At 49.5% G+C, this 21,645-nt stretch overlaps 1 protein-coding gene across 1 annotated transcript in view; it reads left to right on the plus strand.

The window, feature by feature from the left end:
- Positions 1-20,410, plus strand: part of SLC13A3 (solute carrier family 13 member 3) — a 74,628-nt gene extending 54,218 nt beyond the window's left edge. Inside the window, exons 9-13 of the mRNA XM_072735722.1 lie at positions 1,944-2,041; positions 7,118-7,230; positions 13,256-13,417; positions 15,832-15,969; positions 18,601-20,410. Of these exons, the coding sequence (XP_072591823.1) occupies positions 1,944-2,041; positions 7,118-7,230; positions 13,256-13,417; positions 15,832-15,969; positions 18,601-18,777 (688 nt within the window). The 3' untranslated portion in view covers positions 18,778-20,410. The remainder of the gene's footprint in view (positions 1-1,943; positions 2,042-7,117; positions 7,231-13,255; positions 13,418-15,831; positions 15,970-18,600) is intronic.
- Positions 20,411-21,645: the final 1,235 nt, after the last annotated feature.

The raw sequence follows: 21,645 nt of genomic DNA on the forward strand, positions 1-21,645 counted from the left end.
GATACTGTATTTTTTTTTTCAAATGAAAAGTAGGTGTTGTAAACATTCCAACAATACAAAGAAAGCAAAAATCACCTAGAAACTCAGTCTCCAATTCTGAGTTAAAAATGCCTTTTTAACCTATCTTTTCTGACTTAAAAATGCCTATCCAGGAACTGTTCTGTATCTTAATCCCATTGGTGGTTGGTTACAGGACAGTATACATTAGCTATGTCCTTTAAATGGGTGCATTTTATTGCATGTTAAATATATTTCAATAAAGCTAATTGTAAAAATACATGCAAACTAGTTGAAAAGAAACCTATCTAAACAGAAGATTTTTTTAAAAAAGAAATGTGATTACTGTAGACATTTTATTTGTGATCTGCCTTTTTCTTTTTTGTTCAACTATATGTTATGCACACTCCTTATAAAAAATTCAAACAATGCTGAATTGAAAAAGTAAAAGTTAGTAAATGAAGAAATTATCAAATTAAGAGTTTGGTGTCTAATATATAGGATATACACACAGACATGTGTACACATGTTACAAAAAACTAGCAAGTACAAATACATCATCACAAGCAACTTGCTATTTCTGACCTACTTCACTCTTTTTAAACCCTCCATAGTAAAAGAATAAAAATAAAAAAATAAAAATAAATAAATAAACCCTCCATAGTATTCTATAGAATGAGAGTATCTTAATCTATTTAAACAATTCCTTTTGGATCGTGTCTAATACTGCAAATAAAACTTTGTCTTTTTATTTACAAAATATCTTGGTTGTACTTTTATGTCAATGCGTAAAGATTGATCTATCTTTAAAAAAGCAGATGCAGGGTATTTCATTATAGATACACTGTTACATATACATTATCATACACAATTTATTTACACATGTCTGTACTAAAAATCTTCCATTATTTTCCCCTCTTATCCATAATGAATATCCCTGCACCTAATCTGTATATCGGAGGCCAGTTTTCCTGAGGATCAATTCCTAGAAGTATAACAACTGGATCAAGGGGTATTCACATGTAAAATATTGAAATATGTTGCCAGCTGCCCTCCAGCAGGTTAAATCAGTTTATTTTCACACCACCAGTGTATGTTTTCCAACCTGTCCATTAGGTATGATCGTTACCCTTTCAACTTTTGCCTGTTGTTAGCAGACGAGTGATGCTCCATTAGCAGTGGGCTTCTCTTTCTCTGATACAGTGATGTTGACTATCTTTTCCAGTTTCTTGGTCATTGGAATACTCTTCTTCTCAAATGTGTGGGCTGAAAGGGCTTTTGTTGACATGGGGCTCTATGCTTCCTTGGGCTTGGAGCCAGACAAATCTGGATTCAATGCCCGTCTCCTGCATGGACCATGGTGTGGCCTTGAGCAAGTTGCTTCTGCGAGCTAAGCCTCAGATTTCTCATCTGAGATCGAAGCTGCCTGCCCCAGAGGGCTGTTTCTGGGACTTCTGTGAGCTTAATGTCTCCATAAGATGCGCAGTGGATCCTTCAAAGGCAGTAATTAGATTTTGTGGGGCCGTGAGGCTGCTTCCATCTGCATTCTGCTGGTGTGAAGGGGCTGCGTCTGTGGACTAGGCTGCCCATCCCAGGAGGGATGCAATCAGAAGCTGAGCAAATCCGTACAAGCTCTTAGAGAAGCCCTGGTTATGGTGATTGGCAGGAGTTCCACAGATCCCATATTTGGTGATGCCTAGATTCTTCCCTCTTTGGTCAAGTCTCTCTTCCTAGGAGGATGAGCCTTTGTTTGTCACAGGCAGCCTCAAAGCACCTCGGGGAGTCTGGATAGAGAGAGGGCTCCAGCATCCCAGGGGGCTGTTGCATCAGTGCTGAGTGGCCCCCAACAGTGCCCCCTTCCCACAAATCCTCATTTGCAAATCTGCCAAACTGGCAGCCTGCTGAGATGCCCGAGGGTCACATGCTTTGGGGCCTTGTCATTGTAGGTTTCTTTCTGATGCTGTCACCGGAGTGGCCATTGTCACCATCTTGTTCTTCTTCCCATCCCAAAGGCCCTCTTTCAAGTGGTGGTTTGACTTAAAAGGTAAGGTGTCAAGGCTGGGGTCTCAGTGGGCTCAGCGAAAACTGTGACTGAACATGGTAATCAGTGACCTCGAGGCAGGGCCCCTGCCTGGGACCTCAACCCCACTGTACTAACTATGTGGTCCCATTTCTTCCCTCTTCTCTGTCCAAGGCGTTAGCTAGTCTGGGCGCTTGGGGCTGCCAGAGGTGACAGGCCAGGGTAGGAGTTAGCTACAGTTGGCCAAATCCAGATGGCTGCTTTGTACAACCTGTGAGGAAAGACTAGCTTTTACATTTTTTAATAGTTGAAAAGAATCAGAAGAAAAATATTTCATGACATGAACATTACATGAAATTCTGATTTCAGTGTCCACAAATAAAGTTTATTTCTTCAGTAAGAAATTTGTGGACATTTATTTTCTTCAGTGACATAAGAATCTACACAAAAGCCTCGATTTTGCCTCTTGGCTCACAAAACCCATACAAAAAAATACTTACTTTCTGACCCTTTTACAGAAAACCCACACCACACCAGGGCCCAAGGCAGGAGTTGGGACTCTGACTCCGTCGCCTAAGGGACCAGACGTACAAATCTCAAGCTAGATATAGGAAGTGGTGGGGACTGAGGCACAACAGCCTAGCAGCGTTCCAGGTCAGTTTAAAAGGACCACTGAGCCCCCCAAACCAAAACCTCTGCAAGCTGGCCTTCAGATGGCCAGCCTGTGCCCCCACTGAGTCCCCAGCAGGTGTGTCTGCCAGACAAGGTGCTGTCACCTACCACCTGTGACAGTGGCTGCTCCATCTGGGGCAGTGGGATGAGCTCTGCACCCAGAGTCAGAAATAGGTTCATCATCTAGAGTCTAGGGCAGGTTAGCTCCAGTTTCAGAGGAGGAGGAGGAGGAGGAGGAGGTCTGGGCGTGGGGATCAGTAGGTAGATGATTTCTCAGGGCCCCGGAAATAGTTATTGCAGCCAAAGGAACACTGGGTCCAGGGATCCTCGGGCTGTGGGTAAAGATTGGGCAACCAGGCAGGCTTTGTCTCTGCTCCTCCGTCTTCCTCCCGGCTGGCTTCATCATGCTCCCCGAAGACCACGTCCTGGCCTCTCCCCGATTTCTACTGCTTCTGGGCCTCTTTATAGCTTCTGCTTCTGTATAGTTCCTGCTTTTTTTAGAACCTGGGTTCCCTTCCCATGTCTCCTCTGACACGATGCCCACGTTCTCATGGCATCCACTTGCTCATTCCCCCCCTTCCCGTAGCACAAGGCCTCCCTTTCTCTCTGTGCTTTCACTTTTATTTTTTTAATGTCCTTTCACTTTTAGCTTCACTTCTGTGCACCTGCTGTCGCTCCACTTGCCATGCATACCTCTGAGAGTAAGAATCTGCTTGGTCGGCCTTGTTTTTATTTGGCCAGCTCTCCCACCAGGCCGCTTCGTAGCCCTCATGTGGACTGGCTGCCCTTGGTCAGATCCCATCCGCAGCTCTGTCACCTGTGGGTGGGCTCAGAAGGCCCAGAGCTCCCCCTCAGCCGAGGCTCCGGCGAGGGCCTGTGATGAGGATGTCTGGTAGCCCAGCCCTGGTACTAAGTTGCTGGGTGGCCCTGAGTAAGTTCCTTGGTTGTCTGGGCCTTGTCTTCCCACTTAGAGGACGAACATGTCCCTTGGACACTCTTCACCTCTGGCTTTAGTGGTTTGATAGAACAAAGCTTGCAAACTCAGATGCCCACAGGGAGGTAACGGCTTTGGGTGCAGCCGACTGGGGGCAGGAAGATGTGCTTCATGGCACCCACCGCCCCCACCGCCTCGCCCCCACCCAGCTTTCCTTTAGAGTTTTTGAAACAGAGAAGAGCATCAATATGAGGAAAAGAGCAGCAGAGGCTGCTCGTGAGTGGCAAGACCCTTCACTTCAGGGTCAGGGTGCTGTGGGGTCCATGGAGAACTGGCAAGCCAATGCCCTTTAAATGAAAAGGTGGCTGTGACTCAGTTTCCACCAAGTGTCACCATGCGGGACAACAGGACTAATCTTGCCAGGTTTCCTGATTTATCAAGAGAAGCAAAACACTTCATGCAATCTCCCTGATTTTAAACATTGGCAACTAACTCGAATTGAAAACACGGTGTGGGCCCAGAACAGGAGCGTTAAAGCCCATCCAGGAGTTGGGTCTGGCCCGTCTGCGGAGCACAAAATGCCACTTCGGCAGAAGGTTCTTCAGGCTGGAGTTTCAGGTGTTGCCTCCAGTGGAAGGAGAGAGGGGCCACTCCACGAACACCGTCTGTGCTTCGGCCACCAGTGGGCTCGCACAGCCTTGAAATGATGCGCTCTAGCGCTCAGCCCTCAGGACTCACATGGAGCCTGGGAGCGGCCGGTTTCCATGGAGAGAAAGTGACTCGATCAAGGTCGCACAGCTAGCTAAACAGAGACAGGGGGTAGAGCCCAGGCGTCCAGGACAACCTTGATTTTCTTACTATACCCACTGTCTTCCATCCTTGCCTGGGTTGGAGTTACACTTGCATTTCTGTCCCTTTGTGGTCACTCAGCAAGTATCGACGCAGTGCCTACTATGTGCTGGGCACTGTGCCTGTGGATGATGATGATGACAGTGGTGACTTCCATTTCCTCTCTGTCCTCCAAGTCTTTCTCCAGATATCGCATGGCTCACTCCCATCACTATGCTTAGACCGTGGCCAAATGACACTTCCCCAGAGAAGCCTTCCATCCCTGACTGCACTGCCCAGAAGAGCATCCCTCCCTTGTCACTCTCCACCCCGCGACCCTATTTTCTTTCCTTCATAACACATTAAATTTCCTGACATGAGATATTTATTGGTTTCTCACCTGCCTCCCTCCCTGGAAATGTAAGTTCTCTAAGGGGAGGGATTTTCTCTGTCTTGGCCACTTCTGAATCCCCAAGTGCCTAGAGGAGTGCTTAACAGGTGGTAGGTCCTCAATATATATTTGTGAAATGAATGACCAAGGACTTGCTCTGGGCCACACCCAGAGCTGAACCCTTTGCACACATGGACCCGTTTCTTCTCCCCAGTGGGTCTTCAAGGAGGCATGATTGCTCCCTTTTGCAGATGGGGACACTGAGGCTCCGAGAGTCAGCAGCTCAAATCACACAGCCAAAGGGCAGAGCTGGGGTTCAAATCTAGTTCAGCTTCAGAGCCTGTGCTTTCGGCTACTGCTCCAGACAGCTCACTCGAATACAGTGGGGCTGGAAGTGTGAGATTCACAGTTAGAGGCTGTGCTTTTAAGAAACAGCAGTGAGGGCATGGTTGCACGGGAACATAGTGAAGACAATCAGAGCGAAGGTTGAGTGCCTCTCGTGGGACAGGTGGCCTCACGAGTGCTTTCCATGTCACTCATTCAATCTGCGTGATGACAGGGCCTCTCCCACCCTCTCTGACCCTTACCTCCTAGGTGGGGCAAGTCCCTTTGCTTTTTTAGGCCTTGTCTGCCTCTTTAATGAAATAATACTTCATTGCCTAAAGGCAGCAGACCGAGCCACCCAACATCTCCAGCTTTGATTTTAGAATTCGAAATTTGGAAAAAGCTGGAGAAACAAAACATCAACAGTTATGTGACCAGGAATTGTCGGGCAGCCCAGGTGGCTCAGCGGTTTAGCACCGCCTTTGGCCCAGGACCTGATCCTGGAGACCTGGGATCGAGTCCCGCGTCGGGCTCCCTGCAGGGAGCCTGCTTCTCCCTCTGCCTGTGTCTTTGCCTGTGTCTCTGCCTCTGTCTCTGTGTCTCTCATGAATAAATAAATAAAATCTTAAAAAAAAAAAAAAATTAAGGAATTGTCCTAAGAAGTAGGGAACTGCCACCATGGGCCAGACCTGTCCTCCCCACCTCCCTGGTGGCTGCCTGCAGGGACAGTTCCATTTCAAGAGTGTTCACTCTGCACCGGACACTGGGCTATGCATATCACATCACATTAGCAGACAAGCATTTCCGAGTGCACACCAGGTGCCAGGCAGTGACGCAGGGATTCAGATGTGAACTAGACGGGACCGTCCCTCTCGACCGGCTGCTCCGTCATTTCCTCGTCAGTGTTCACAAGGGCCCTCCAGGGACTGTTTCTGTGCCATGTGTCAGCCAAGGAAATGGAGGCTCAGGCAGGCAAGGTCACGTTCAAGGGCGTGCGGTGAGCCAACACCCCAGAGGGTCTGTCTCGAGGCCTAGGCTCCAGACACGGGAGTGGCCAAACACACACACACCCCCTTTTTAAGTAGGGTTTCCTGGAAACACCGCTGCCCAGCTCACCTGTATCTTGTCTGTGGCTGCTCTGGTGGCAGCCTGGTTCAGCAGAGGCTTGCAAAGCCTGAAGTATCCGCTCCCTAACCCTTTACAGAAGTTTGCTGGTCCCCATTCTAACCACTGCATGCAGACACTGTTGCTTTTGAGGAAATAAAAATCCTCCCAGAATTCCATAAACCAAAGATACTCTTAGCTTCTCTTTTCCCCCAATTTCCTTCCACTTTTTTCCTCTCTCTGCACATGGTCAGTGACAAAGAGCCTTTTCTCTTGTAAATGAGGATGAAGGCAGCACTGCCCCAAAAGGGGTTTTGGGAAATTGAAAGGAGGTCCTGCATGGACATGTGGGGGTCCAGGTTCTAGGAGGTTCTCATGCTGTGGGAACCATGACAATTATTTTCATTCTGCAGAGAACAGAGGCCCCTCATGATGCTCGTGGGGCTTTTTCCCTTAAAGCTCCAAAATCAAAAGCTGGAGCCAGATTGTGGCTTCCTGGAGACTCCCTCCTGTCAAGTGTCCCCGCAAAGATGGGGCTGCGGGGGCCGGTGACCCTTCCTTTTTTTTTCTTTTTTTTTTTTTTAAGATTTTATTTATTTATTTATTCATGAGAGACACAGATTGAGAGGCAAAGACACAGGCAGAGGGAGAAGCAGGCTCCACGCAGGGAGCCTGATGTGGGACTCGATCCCAGGACTCCAGGGTCACGCCCTGGGCCGAAGGTGGCACTAAACCGCTGAGCCACCCAGGGATCCCCTGGTGACCCTTCCACAGGCTGAGTCTCCCGAGTGTGTGTCACAGGGGACCCATGTCCCGTCTTCAGGCTAAGCGTCTTTTCTCCACTCAGCTTCCAACGCAGAGACAGAGCCCTTGCTGACGTGGAAAAAGGCCCAGGACACCGTGCCCTGGAACGTCATCCTCCTCCTGGGCGGGGGCTTTGCCATGGCCAAAGGCTGTGAGGTAAGAGCAGCGAGTGGGCTGCAGGCCTGGGGGTGGGCGCAGGGCCCTGGCCCAGCTGCTCCCGGTCAGAGCACACAGGCTACACTGGCACATTCCTCCTTTGCCAGATCGGGATAATCCTGTGTCACAGTCCCATACCCAGGGCCTGGTGCTGCGGAGAAATAAGAGGAGTGAGGCCTGATCCCGACTCTCAAGGAGCTCACGATGAGCTCGGGGCTTCTATCCATCCTACTATCCTAGCTCCTACTAGCCTGGCTCCAGGGGTTCCATGAGCACAGAGGAATCCCACCACATGGTGCTCCCCCTGGGCCGGGCACCATGCCTCACGCTTTACACACATGAACCCACTTAAACTTCCCAACCAGCTATGGGAGAGGTGCCATTACAATCCCCATTCTATAGATTGAGAAACTGAGGCACAGAGAAGTAAAGTGAGTTGCCCAAGGTCAGTGCTGTGGATTCAGGATTAGAATCCAGCGAGTTTGGTGCCACGGCCTATGCTCTTAACCACTATGATGTAAGTGTTAGAGATTCCTAATGTTAATTGGCTAGTGTTATTATGAATGTTGTTCTAGAGGGCTCTGTGGGCTCAGAGGCAAGGCTGTGGCTAGAACGAGGGGAGGGGAGCACAGACTCTCAGGAAACACTGGCTCTCATTGCTGTGCAGGTGCGGAGTCAGCCGGCCCTGCTCAGAGGAGGTGCGGCCTCGGGGTTATCTCTTCAAACTCTCAGGCTGACCCTAGGGGCTGGGTAATATTTGTATTTCCATTTTATGGGTGGGGAAACCGAGGCATAGAGAAGTTAAGCAACTCTCTTGAGGTCACATAATGGAACTCTGCTCAGGAGCTGGGGTTCCAAACTCCAGCCAGTCTGCTTTCAGAGTCCAGCCTCCTAACAGCTCCTTCTCTTCTCTTTTCTTTTCTTTTCTTTTCTTTTTTCTTTCTTTTCTTTTCTTTTCTTTTCTTTTCTTTTCTTTCTTTTCTTTTCTTTTTTCTTTTCTTTTCTTTTCTTTCTTTTCTTCTCTTTTCTTGTTTCTTTTCTTTTCTTCCTTTCCTTTCCTTTCTTTTTTAAAAGATTGTATTTATTTATTTGAGAGATACTGTAGAGCGAGAGAGAAAACATGAGTGGGGGGAGGGGCAGAAGGAGAAGCAGACTCCCCGCTGAACAGGAAGCCCGATGCAGGGCTCAATCCCAGGACCCCGGGATCATGACCTGAGCCGAAGGCAGATGCTTAACAGACTGCGCCACTCAGGTGCCCCTTAATGGTTCATTTTCAAGAACTTCCCAAGTGCACGCCTTGCATGAAGCACTTTGCAAATAGGGACTCGGTTAGTCTTCGTAAGCAGCGCTGAAGTAGATGTGATTGCTGCCCCCACTTCAAAGATGAGGGAACGGAGGTAACCCGAGGCTAAATAGCGTGCATACCTCTGTGCAGCCAGGAGATTGTTGGAGCTGGATCTGAACCTCCAGCACACGATGCGGGGCCCCACCCCACTCTAAATCTCTCCTTGCAAGCCAAGGCATTTAAGAACACAACCAGTTGAGGGTCAATCTGAAATTAAGGTGAAGGAAAGCTGAAATTGCTTCTCAGATAGCTTTCTTTAATTCAATTTTAATTTTCAGTTTCCAACAGCGATATGGTAAAAGACATCCATAAAGTGTATACTAGTAAGAAGCTCAGGCTTGAGAATCGAGTATCAGGATTCAAATCCCTGGTCCACCACTCCTTGCCCCTTTGGGCAAGTTTCTAAACCCCTCTGGGCGCCAGTTATATCATCTATGAATTGGATCAAAGTTCCTATCCTTCGGGGGTTTTGGAAGTAATTAGAGAACACAATAGCTGGTGTGATACACAGCAAATAGGAAGCACAGAGAACTCTGTGTGCATTCTCTCTAAATCCTCATCCCGTGGCTTTTGGAGGTCCCACTTCTGGGGAGCAGGCTCAGAGATGTAAAGATAAGGGAGCAGGGTTCAACTGTGCCCGAGGCTCCCCCCTCTGGAGGGAGGGGAAGCAGGCGAGGATGAGGGCAGGGGAAGCATGACCATAAGCAGAGCCCACGACACCTCCACCAACCCCACAGGGAGCACGGAGCTGAGCTGGCCCTTCAGAGATGTCCCGATTGGTCTGAGATGTGAGATGACCAGGCCCTACCCCGGCATCCCTGCATCAGTGTGTGCATGTGAGCTGTGCCAGGAGCGAGTGTGACCTTGGGCAGACGACTCTCAGGTCTGAGACAGCCCCTCAAGGGCTGACAGTGAAGGCTGGCTGCTGCTCGTGCTCCCTGAACCGTTATGCCAGGGCAGCCACAAGGCCTTCCCTGAAGGTGATCAAGGTGGCACATTCAAGTTATCTACACAACGACTCCTTTTTATGACGTATTTTGTTTTACTCATTTTCCCCCCAACAAATAACACATACAGACACAATAGTATAGCCTTCAAAAGAAGCAAAAGGATGGCTGAGCAAAAGTACTCTTCTTCATCTCCATTTTAGGAATCCCGAGGACCAGAAAGGTTGACTGATCCTAGGTAACACAGCTCATAGGTAGCAGAGCCTGGTGGGATTTGGGATCCTGTCTGACTTTTCCAACTACTGCCTCCTACGGAGGGATGTATCAGGGAAGGCTTCCCAAAGGAAGTGACCTGTTACCCAGGTCCTGAAGAGGCCATGCAATGCAAAGCAGAGGCTGTTGAGCCAGACTGCCTGAGCTGGAGTTGTGGGTCTTGTCCCTCTTAGCTGTGCGGTTCGGTTTCCTCATCCGTAAAATGGGAATAATAATGGTGCCGTGTCATAGACTGGTTACAATGATTAAACGAGCCGATGCATCTGGAGAACTCAGAATATAGCCGACAGGGTTGGTTATTACAACTGAATGTGAGGGAAGAGGGGGAATCAGATTCAGGGGTGACACGGAGTGTCTTGCCTGAGCAACTCGGGGGCAGTGGTGCCATTTATCGGGGTGGTATGAACCTGGCCTGACCCTGAGACAGGGGGTAGAGGAGATGGTCCAGTACCCCAGAGGCTTCTCGGAGAGTTCAGGATGTGGTGGGAACTCTCAGTGGGGGCTGGGCTGCAGGACCACTGAGCACGCTGGGAGGCCAGGCTGGCTTCTGGCCCAGCCCTGGGCAGCCGCTGGGGTTTTGTTCAACAAGGGCTTTGTGTCTCAGCTGCCCCCTTCCCCCACCCCTGCTGGTACCGTCCCCTGCCCAGGCCAGCACAGCCGGCCCCAGGAGGGACCAGAGCACTCATGGCACATCCTGCTTCTTGGCCCTTGCCCAGTGCCCTCACCAGGCCAGGTCCTTGGATGGGGTCCAGGGTGAGCCTGGCTGTGTGGACTCGGAAGGGCTGGAAGGAGATCCCAGTGCTTGCTCTGAGCTTGGGCAACTCACTTAAACCTGCTTAGTGTCCTCAGTACACTTTCTCTTGCTGTAAAACTGCCCCTAATGCCCCATATATTTAGACTCTAGTCTGAAGTCTTCCTTGGCCTACACACAGGGCCCAGCATGGCCTGGCCCCTGCCTGCTTCTCTGGTGTCAGCTCTTACCTCTCTCTCCTTGTTGGCTCCCTTCCAATCCCACTGGCCCCTTAATGTCAGCCGCACTAGACTTATTTGCACCCCTGGGCAAATGGCATCTGCTTTCTTTCTGCCTAATGCTCTTCCCCAAGATCTTGAGTCCTGGCCCTCTGGTCAGTCCCACAGTCACCAACTCAGGGGCCCTTCCTGGCAGATCTAAAGCAACCTCCCCTGCAGCCACTTTCCCTATAGCCACCTTACTATTTCCTTCCTGTTTCATTCCCCCAAATTATCCTGCTCATTTGTTTGCTTATTGATGTCTCTCTTACTGGAATGTAAGATCCACAAGGGCAAGGGTCATATTTGTCTTACTCACTGCTATTCTGGCATCTAGAAGAGTCCTGGTACATAACATGCTCTATAAATATTTGTTGGCCATGACCCATGAGATTGGCTGTTTTGAGGGTTGATGACATGAGGTGTGGAAAGTGCCCAGCACAGAGCTGATACATACCAGGTACTAAAACCAGGACCACCTTCAACCCCCTCACTTTCATTATTATTATAGTTTTATTATCTCATGAATTAAAAAGTTAGTCTTCTTCTGGCACCTTCATGTGTATCTCATTTAATCTCCAACAAAATAAACTTACCTACAAATACATTGGGGTTATAGGAACTTGAGAGTAAGTGAGAAGGGAGCAAATGCTGTAGGCAGGTAGAAACACTTATATCCTTCCCATCCCTCATTTCCTGCTGGAGAGTCACCTCAATGAGGATGGGGGTGATGATGATGTGTGATGATGGTGATGGTGGTGGTGATGATGGTGGTGCTGATGATGGCGGTGATGGTGGTGGCGATGATGGTGATGATGATGATGGTGGTGGTGATCAGTATTATCATCTTTTTGGAGAGGTAGCCCAATGAAGTAAGAGCCGGATTCTAAATTCAAGATTGCAATCCTAGGGCAAGTCATTTCACTTTTCACTTAGGTGAATCATCACCAATTTGTGCCTCAGTTTCTTCAGCCACAAAATGGAGGTAATTATATAACCTCACAGAGTTGTTACGGGGATTAAATAAGATAATAAGGATACAGGTGATTATTTAAATACTCCTCGGTAGAGTAACTCCTGGAGAAGTCAGTAGAGAGAGCAGAGAGATAATTCACCACTGATGTGGGAGTGGAGTCTGGAGCCAGAGAGGGGACCATCTAACCTGTCCTTTCTCTGTCCTGGAGGGCTGTCAGCACCTCTGGGCATCGCCCTACATTAAGGGGGGCAAACTGCTGTGTCCAGAGGACGGTGCCCAAGTGACAGGGAGCTTTGCAGGACTGTGTTTGCTTACAGAAGTACATGGCACCAGGGCGCCTGGGTGGCTCAGTCAGTTAAGCGTCTGTCTTCAGTTCAGGTCATGATCCCAGGGTCCTGGGATGGAGCCCCACGTCAGGCTCTGCACTCAGCAGGGAGTCTGCTTCTCCCTCTGCCCCCCCCCCCCATGCTTGCTCATCCTCTCTCAAATAAATAAATACAATCTTAAAAAAAAAAAAAAAAGAAGAGGAAGCATGTGGCCCTGAGTGTGAAATACATCTCAGGTTATTACTTTTGGGGACTGCAGGCAAGTCAGAAAACTTTGCCAGGCTCAGTGTCCTCCTCTGTAACATAGGGAAGGCTGAGAGGGCTTGAGGAGGGAATGCATGCAAGTGCCAAGCAATCTGTAAAGCCTCAGCAATGATGATTCTTATAATACAATATTGTGTTATCATTGTAATAATCAACCTTAGCATTACTCACAAATATCTTTACTATTGATAATCATGTTGATAGTGTAGTATTTAATGTATATCTGATACATGTTTTGTTTTGTTTTTTAAAGATTTTGTTCATTTGTTCATGAGAAACACACAGAGAAAGAGGCAGAGACATAGGGAGAGGGAGAAGCAGGCTCCCTGCAGGGACCCCGATGTGGGACTCGATCCCAGGACTCTGGGTTCATGCCCTGAGCTGAAAGCAGACGCTCCACCACTGAGCCACCCAGGTGCTCCTTGATATTTGTTTTACAGATGATATACAGTATATCTTGTATATATTATTATGTAATGATAAGATTAACAATGAATATTTTGTATACAAAATTGTGTTAACATTTTACAATTAATCATGATCCACAGAGGGTCCAGTTACCCTCTCCCACTCAAGTTGGAGCTTAGGGGTGCTCTTAGAGCAAATGGATTATCTGGGGATCCAGGGGTTTGGGTCCTGGGCCTACAGAGTTGGAGTAGACTGTAGTTCAACAAGCAGAGAAGCTGATGCCAGTCAGCTCAAATGTGTGGCCTTGGACCTGTCACTTACCGTTTCTGAACCCCAGTCTCCCTGTCTGTGAAGGAGCATAGTTGTCACTGCTGTCATCATTGTGGTCCATCCTAACCTCCTTCCTAGCCCCAGCCCTTGTGGAGGGTGGCTGGGGCTGGGTGGGGGGTATGACCAGATGCTCCCCTCACCCCCGTAGGAGTCGGGGCTGTCCGCCTGGATCGGTGGCCAACTGCACCCCCTGGAGAACGTGCCGCCCGTGCTGGCTGTGCTGCTCATCACTGTTGTCATCGCCTTCTTCACCGAGTTTGCCAGCAACACAGCCACTATCATCATCTTCCTGCCTGTCCTGGCAGAGCTGGTGAGAGTCCTGGGGCAGGAGGTGGAGGGTACTTCAGAAATCTCTCCCCTACCCCCAGGAGCACCAGGGGCTACAGGTGCCTTTGCCCTCTTCCGAAAGGCATGAAAGTGTCAGACCCCAATTTAAAAAAAAAAATACTATTTTTTTCTTTATGAAATAATGCAGAGTAAATATTTTCAAAGTGTATCAAATTTCCTTCCTTTGGAGACTTTTCTAGGAAAATATAAATTTTCAAATGCAGATTAAGACAAAGTAGAAAATTTGAGTAGACAAACAGCCACAGAAGAAATTATAATGGTGGGCAAAGTTCTAAGTTCCCTCTAAAGAAGAGTTTCTCAGCACCGTTGGCATTTTGGGACAATTGTCTGTTGTGTGGAGGGGCTGTCCTGTACATTGCAGGACAGTCATCAGCATCCCTGGCCAATATCCACTAGATGCCAGTAGCACTACCCTAAATCAAAAATGTCTGCAGACATTGCCAAATATCCCCTGGGCAGGGAGGGGGACAAAATCATCCGCAGTTGAGAACCACCACCCTAAAAATCACCAGCCAGTCCTCAGAGGGTCGGTGAGGTGAGAACTAGCAAACCTTCAAATAACAGCTAGCTCCCACCTCACTCACACGATTTCAGAGAAAGATGGAGAAAGCCATTCAATCCAGGAATAAGGTTAGCAGAACCCAGAAACCAAAAGCAAAGAAGGACAGCAAAGGGAGGGGAGAAAAAAGTCACAACTCAATCTCACAGGTAAACAAAGATGCAAATAGCAAAATAAATCCAGGATCACGAATATATCACGCTCAAATAGAGGTTGTAGGAGGAATTTCAAAAACAGATCAACACTGGAACCGATCAGCATTGTTCTATATTTAAATAGATTAAAGAAGACCAAGCCACATGATCATCTCAGTAGAATCCAGAATTGGTCACATTAAATCAGTGTTGCAACTACGTGCTTTGTATGCCAACGGTGATATGGCGGGCACACTTATGTGAGCCACTTTGGTTTGGGTTTTAGTTGGCTTATTTTTGCATGAATTTGTAATGGAGATCACACTGGGTTAGCACACAGAGATGAATTTACCCTTTTTCAGGGACTAGAGGATATTGTTATGAGTGGATGGCAGTGGGCCTATTTAAGATCTCTACGAGGGACACGTAGGCTGCTTCCAGCCTTTGCTGTGATCCAGCAACGCTGCCTGCACCTTTCCGTGGCTGTGCACCTTTGATTCCATCTGCATACATGCCCAGCTGAGATCCCAGAACTGAAGAGCACGTGCATTTATAATTTTGCTCCATGTAGGAAAATAGTCCTCCAAAGTGGGCACACCATTTTACATCCCCACCAGTAGTCTGGGGTGGGGTCCCCAAACCTTGCCAACTATTATTTGACTTAATCACACCCTTCCCCAGGAAGGGAGCCGATGATTGAGTGAGATGGGGTCCCTGGGGGGGTGATGGGGTAGGGGAAGCGTGGACCCAGCCGGGTCTGTTGAGGCAACTCTTACTGGAGAGGACACTAGGGAATGACACAGGGTTCTAAATGTTGCTTATCACACCAACACTAAAACGTTTTAGATATAAGGGGGTGAATTTAGCACTTTCTGAGAAGATGTATATGCTTTAGGTCATAAAAATTCCCTAGAGGAGCCAAAAATATCCTATCTTAAACACACTAGTAGAGTGGAGGCCAACATGAATTGTTGATGAATCCGTTATTTGGGAGAGGTGACGAATCCAAGGCCAACACACGGACACGTTTGATTCACGCAGTCTTAGAAATTGGGAAATGCTTATTAAGAGATGCTACCTCGAGCTCTCTGTGTCTCCAAAATCTGGTGAGGCCCCAACGAAAGGTGCCCAGGGGACCTTTTGGTGAGGGAAGGACCAGGCAGGCGACTTGGTTTTCGGGGCCTTGGCTCTCTGCACGAGCATCAGCTGGGAGCTTGTTAGGAAGGCAGGTTCTCGGGGCCGCCCCAGACCTGCTGGATCAGAACCCTGGGTGAAGCGGGGCCGGCAGGCTGTGTTTTAGCAAGTCCTCCAGGTATGAAGATGCTCTCGCAGGCTGGAGAAGGTGTGTCCTAGATGAATCTCCCCGGCCCATCCTTGCAGGTGAACATGCAATGTGGCCCCGGGGAATGTCACTAACCTTGGGAATGTCTTCTCTGTGTGTCCCTTGATTTTGGTTCTCTTCTTGTCTGTCTCTGCTTTTGCCTGTGGATCTGCATGTCTCTCTGTGTGCCTCTAAACCTGTCTTCTGGTCGGCTGCGGTTGTTCTCCGCCCCTCTGCCAATCTCGGTCTACACGTCTCTGTCATCGCGTCTCTTTCTGTCTCTGTCTGTTGTTGTGGCCTACAACCACCTCCATCTGTCACTGTGGCCTCTCTCTGTTTCCCTGTCGTGGCGTCCGGACCAGGCCATCCGCCTGAGAGTGCACCCACTCTACTTAATGGTTCCTGGCACAGTCGGCTGCTCCTACGCCTTCATGCTCCCGGTCTCGACGCCCCCCAACTCCATTGCCTTCGCCTCTGGACACTTGCTGGTCAAAGACATGGTGAGTGGGGGCACGTCTTAGCAGAGGCCGTGGGTGGTGTGGACGGCAGGTGCTGGGCCAGACATCTGGGCAGGACCCCTGCTCCTGCTTCACCACCCCCCCACCCAGTTTCTAACTAAATCAATTGGAGGGGCACCTGGGTGGCTTCGTGGTTGACTGTCTGCCTTTGGCTCAGGTCATGATCCTGGGGTCCTGGGATCAAGTCCCACATCAGGCTCCCCATAGGGAGTCTGCTTATCCATCTGCCTATATCTCTACCTCTCTCTGTGTCCCTCATGAATAAATAAATTTTTAAAAATCTTAAAAGAGAGAGAGAGAGAGAGAGAATTGGAATGGGACCAGGAATATCCATTTTAGTTTTAGTAAATACTCTGGGACGATTCTTATGCTCAGACAATTTCAGGAAACACTGCCTTAGTGATGACTTTCCAGAGTCTGCCTCAGGGAACAGGGACTTCCTCCTCTCTCCGGGCACTGCTCTCTTTTTCTTACTGGGTCAGCCAACTGCTCCGTGCCTGGAATCTTCAGGAGAGGCAGGCAGCAGGCTGCACCCTGGGGGCGAGGCAGAAACCAGGGTGGCAGCGGCAGCGGGGGAGACCCACCAGTGTCTTCTCTCTCCCCTCCATCCCCTGCTGAACTCACCTCTCCCTCCCTCCTCCTGCCTCGCTGCCACTTCCCCTCCACTGGCTGCCCGGGGCACTCAGGGAATGCAAATCCTAAGCTGGCATCACAGAGGAGGAGGATGTGCTTAAAACAATTCCTGGTCCAGAATCTCCAGGTGCAGAGACTCCGGCCAGGATAAACTGGGGAGGGAAGGCGGGGTTTACATTGGAAAAGGGAACGTCCGTGTTCCTTTAGCAATCCACGGCAGGGTCCGTTCAAGGAGTCAGGTGAACACTAGATGCTCTTGCATAAATCACTGAAGGTGGGGGGACTGATGCCAGCGTCAGCCGGGGTTCATTCGAAGCTGATGTCCTGGAACATGTTAGGATCTGGCTCATCTTAGGGGTGGTCAGGTGTTTGGGGCTGAGGACAGAACTCTGAGAATGATTAACTTCATGCTTCCCCCTTGAAGTGGGAACATCTTGGGCTTATTCAGAGGCAAAGTAGGGAACATGAGTAAATGGGGCCGAGCAGAAAAACAGCAGAGGCGGGGTGGATTAGATTGTTGGGGGCTGGTGGTGGGTGTGGGGCAGGTGGCCGCTTAGGGAGGAAGCAAGAGGCCAGAGATGCAGACATAACGCCCGTCCTGAGAACAGGAGGAAGCTGGAGGTCGGGGGGGGGGGGGGGGGGGGGGCGGCAGATGTTTCAGAGTCGCCCGCTGCCAGCCAGTCTGGACCCCTCATGCCCACCTGTGGGCCGGCTCCCAAGAGCGATGACATTGGTAACTGAAGTGACCAATGTGGGACTCACCAGGCATTCGGAGCCAGGCTCCCAGGAGCCCAGCCCTCCTCCCAGCCACCCCAAAGCTTTGGCCAGTCCCCTTCCAATCCTCCAAAGTTACCAGGGCTTGGAGAACCCCCATCCCCACCCCAGAGCAGAGGCAGGACAGCATGCTCCCTTCCACGACGATGCCCTTTCCATGAGCCATCCGTGGCCATTTGGACTTAACAATTTTCCTACATCTACTGACATTTTAAAAGTACCTAAATAAGAGTATTTAAAGAGATGAGTTTCTGACGCATCTGTACAAGGAAAACTGGTATTGTACGCCATAGGAGGTAAGTCGAAAAATTAATGCAAAGACCAAAAAAAAAAAAGCAAAATGATTACCTTCGCCCTGATAACGGTGGCCTGGAGAAGGTTCTGGACCCCTGTTCAAGAGGTTCAGAGGGCTATCGGCAAGGAAGAGAGAGGTGTTAAGGGCATGATAGCACCTAAGGGAGACTGTCTCTGAGTAATAGATACAAAAAAGGGATTGAAAAGAGAGGGACTTTTCTCACTGTGCAGTTTGCGATGCTAAGGTAGACCAATGGGGAAACCCAGATGCAAAACCGGGATTTTCAGCCCAAGGTTGGACTGAATGGCACAATTGGTTAGCCCGAGGTTGCGGGGGGCAGTGGGGGGGCCGGGAAGCAAACGGGCAGACCTATTCTAGCTACTTAAAAAGGTTGAAATTTCCATGAGACCAATTCTTCACAACAAATACATATAACCTTAAGTAGACAAGCAGCGTGGATAGGTGTGTGTATGAGCATGTGTGTGAGTGTGAGTGTGCATGTGTGTTATTGATCAAACCGATTATGTTCAAGCTGTGTGATGGGGGTAAGCAACTTCTCTGAGCCTCGTTTTCATCTTCCGTAAAGTGGAAGTAAGTAATAATGACCCTTCGAGGGTGTCCTAGGGATGGGTTGAATGACACATCCCCATGACAACTCCATGGCACAGACCCTGGCACCTAGAAACCACCTGGTGGACGGGAGTGGGGAGCGAGGGGAGAGGCATTTGCAGGTCTTTGAGAGGCAGCCTAGGGTAGTGTAAAGATGGAAGGGTCTTGAGCCTCCACCAGCCTGGATTCGTGTCCTGGCACGGAGATCTTGAATGAACGCATTCCTGACTCTGGGCATGCGTTTTCCCATCTGTAGGATGGGCCCTGAGCTGACCCCTCCCTTCATCTGGGCTCCCTTTCAGGTGCGGACAGGCCTCCCAATGAACCTGATGGGCGTCCTGCTGCTCAGCTTAGCCATGAACACTTGGGCACAGAGCATCTTCCAGCTGGGCACCTTCCCGGACTGGGCCGACATCCATTCAGCCAACATCACAGCTCTGCCATCCGCCTTGGCCAACGACACCTTTCGGACCCTTTGAGTCCCGCTCCCGGGACTCTCTTTGGGCTGGGCCCTCCCAGAAGGCTTTTGCCATCACCTGCTGCTAGGACTCTACGGGACGATCAAGCAGTTCTTTTCTGTGATCCAGTATGCAGGAAGCAAGGGTGACCTCCCGTGGTCCACTTGGGCCCACAGGCTCATCATCTAGGACATCCTCTCCTTCTCTTTCATGGAGGTCAGGGCCCAGATATCTCCCAGATCTGCTGCCAGGGAAACAAGCTCCTTTGTCTCTGAGCTGTTTTATGGCTAGGATGCAAGAGAACCCAATTTCATCAATAGGAAGCTAATCCAGAATGGCGTTTGTCTTAAACGGTTGGAGTGGGGGGGGGCTATCGATTCCTTTGGGCACAGCTAACATCCCCCATGGCCTACTTGAGGTTACACTCTGGAGAGATCATCGTGCCCTTAGATATCACCTTCCTCAGAGAGGCTTTTGGGGCTGCAATGTTCCAGTATGGTTTTTCCAGCTGTTCACAGCCAGTGTAGGTTTTGCTTGGTTGATGCCCATTCTGTGCCCGTTGTTTGAATATTACCCCTGCTGATACCCAGCAGCCAGGGTTATTTTCAATCCCTGGAAACAGGGAAGGGATCGATGACTTCCTGAGGACATGGAGGCTGTGCAAATCCTCCTTGCTGCTCTTCTGGGTGCTGAGCACACCAGGGGAGTTCTAGAAACCCCAGCCAACATCTCTACCCAAAGCTTTTAAGATTTTCCTGTTTAATCTGATTTAGTTTGACCATAATTCTGGGGTCAGGCCAAGCCCCGGCCCCACTGTCTTACAAGTGACCCAAGGTCCCAAGAGTGAGGACTCTCCTACATGTCGCCCACAGGGGCCTTTGTGGCTGCCAGCTGCTACCTGTTCCAGAAGCCAGTCTTTACCTCCCTACCCATCCCCACGGGGTAAGCATGTTTAATTAGCAAAGGCCACCATTTTTCAGGAATGAGGGGAAAAAAGTCAGAAGATAAATTGGGGCCTCATAAAAGGCCAGGATAAAATTTCTCAGGCAGGGAAAATATCATAGCCACCTTCTACAGAGGGGGCCAACTGAGACTTCCCCTGAGCTAGTGGCTGGTAGGGGGCTGTGCTGGAAGATTTGATCCCTCCCTGTTTTCAGCAGAAGCATCTGGGCAGCCCCAGTGAACAGCACAGTATGAGGCCCAGTGGGCACTCCCAGAAGTGCAGTGAACGGCCCAGCATTAGCCTGGCACCAGAAGCAGGGGGTCTGGAAGCCTCCTGTCCCCCCACCCCCTTCCTATATCTCTGAGGGATGAAGTTCCCCGAGCAGCATGGGCTGGGACGGTGGCACCCAGAGACTGAACTCATCCTTGGTCCCCGGTACGGCACGAGTGAGTCATGGATGCTTCCCTGGGAGCAGCGGGGAAGAGACAGGAGAGGTCCCCCGAGATGGAGGCTGGGCTCCACCTCTTCCCATGTGACTACCTTAGTATTCAGTCACAGTTACAGCCCGAGGGGGTTGGGAGCTGTCCTCCTGGAAAACAGGGGACGAAGAAGTCCATGCACAGAGAAACCTGAGGGACTTGTAACCAGATGAATCGTGATTTCAAATCCTTCTGATTGAAAACACTATAAAATAAAGAGTGGTAATCAACACTGGGCCTACAGCTTATTTGCTTTCTGAACATAAGAGAACTTTAAAGCCCTGAATGCCTGAGCTAGAGATTCCATGGAATTGACTTCCCCGACTTCACTTCCTTACCGCTCTAGCCATGTGCCTATACTGTCCTGCCTCAGGGCCTTTGCACATGCAGTTCCCATTGCCAAGAATACTTTACTTCCAAATATGTGCTTGTTTCCTCACTTTATTCAGGTCTCTGCTCAGATGTTACCTCCCCAGAGAAGCTTCCTGGATCATCTGGTGTAAAATCTTGCCCACCTCACTCTCCATCTCCTCACTCTGCTGTATTTTTCTTCTTCTTCTTCTTCTTTTTTTAAGATTTATTTATTTATTTATGATAGACAGAGAGAGGCAGAGACACTGGAGGAGGGAAAAGCAGGCTCCATGCAGGAGCCTGACGTGGGACTCGATCCTAGGTCTCCAGGATCAGGCCCTGGGCTGCAGGCGGTGCTAAACCGCTGCACCACCGGGGCTGCCCTGTATTTTTCTTCTTAGTATTTAGTCAGGCCACTGTATTATGAATTTTCTTGTTTATTAACTTTGTCTCCCTCTAGAATACCAACTTACCAGAACACAAACTTTATTTTGTCGAGTGCCCTAACTCTGGTACCTGGAACGGTTTCTGATACATAGCAGGTGCTCGGTAAATATTTGACCAGTGGATCTATACCAGAATTTATGAGAAAGTAATGTTGCCCTCTGATCTGGGGTCTGTCCTATTCATTTCTTTGCTCATGCCTTCTTCCACTTATTCAGTCAACAACATTTACTTAAAACCTGGTTATGTGCCCCATTCACTGTCTCCATCCACGTGGAACTTACCTTCTAGCTGAGGAGACAGGCAGTGAGCCGGTAAATTAATCAATAAAATGACTCTGGGTCATGATATGGGCTAAGAAGAAGATGAAACTGGACAATGAAACTGACTCAGCAGAGACTTCAGCCAGGGTGGTCAGGGAGGACTTTTCTGAGGAGGTGGCACTGGACTGAGACCTGGAGGAGTCAGCCATGTGCTTATGGCAGCATGGGAGAGAGGTGGGTGGCACGGGTGGGACAGGATCATTGGAAACATACATGAGACTCATCTCTGGAATACAAGAGGAACATCCAGAAGTCAGAAAGAACAAACACAAGCCAAAATACCTATTTCAGTCTGTGGCTATATAACAAACCACCCCAAAAGGCCCTAGAACACAGCAACTTATTGGCT

The sequence above is a fragment of the Vulpes vulpes genome, chromosome 14 (genome assembly GCF_048418805.1).
Source record: "Vulpes vulpes isolate BD-2025 chromosome 14, VulVul3, whole genome shotgun sequence".
NCBI classification, from domain to species: Eukaryota; Metazoa; Chordata; class Mammalia; order Carnivora; family Canidae; genus Vulpes; species Vulpes vulpes.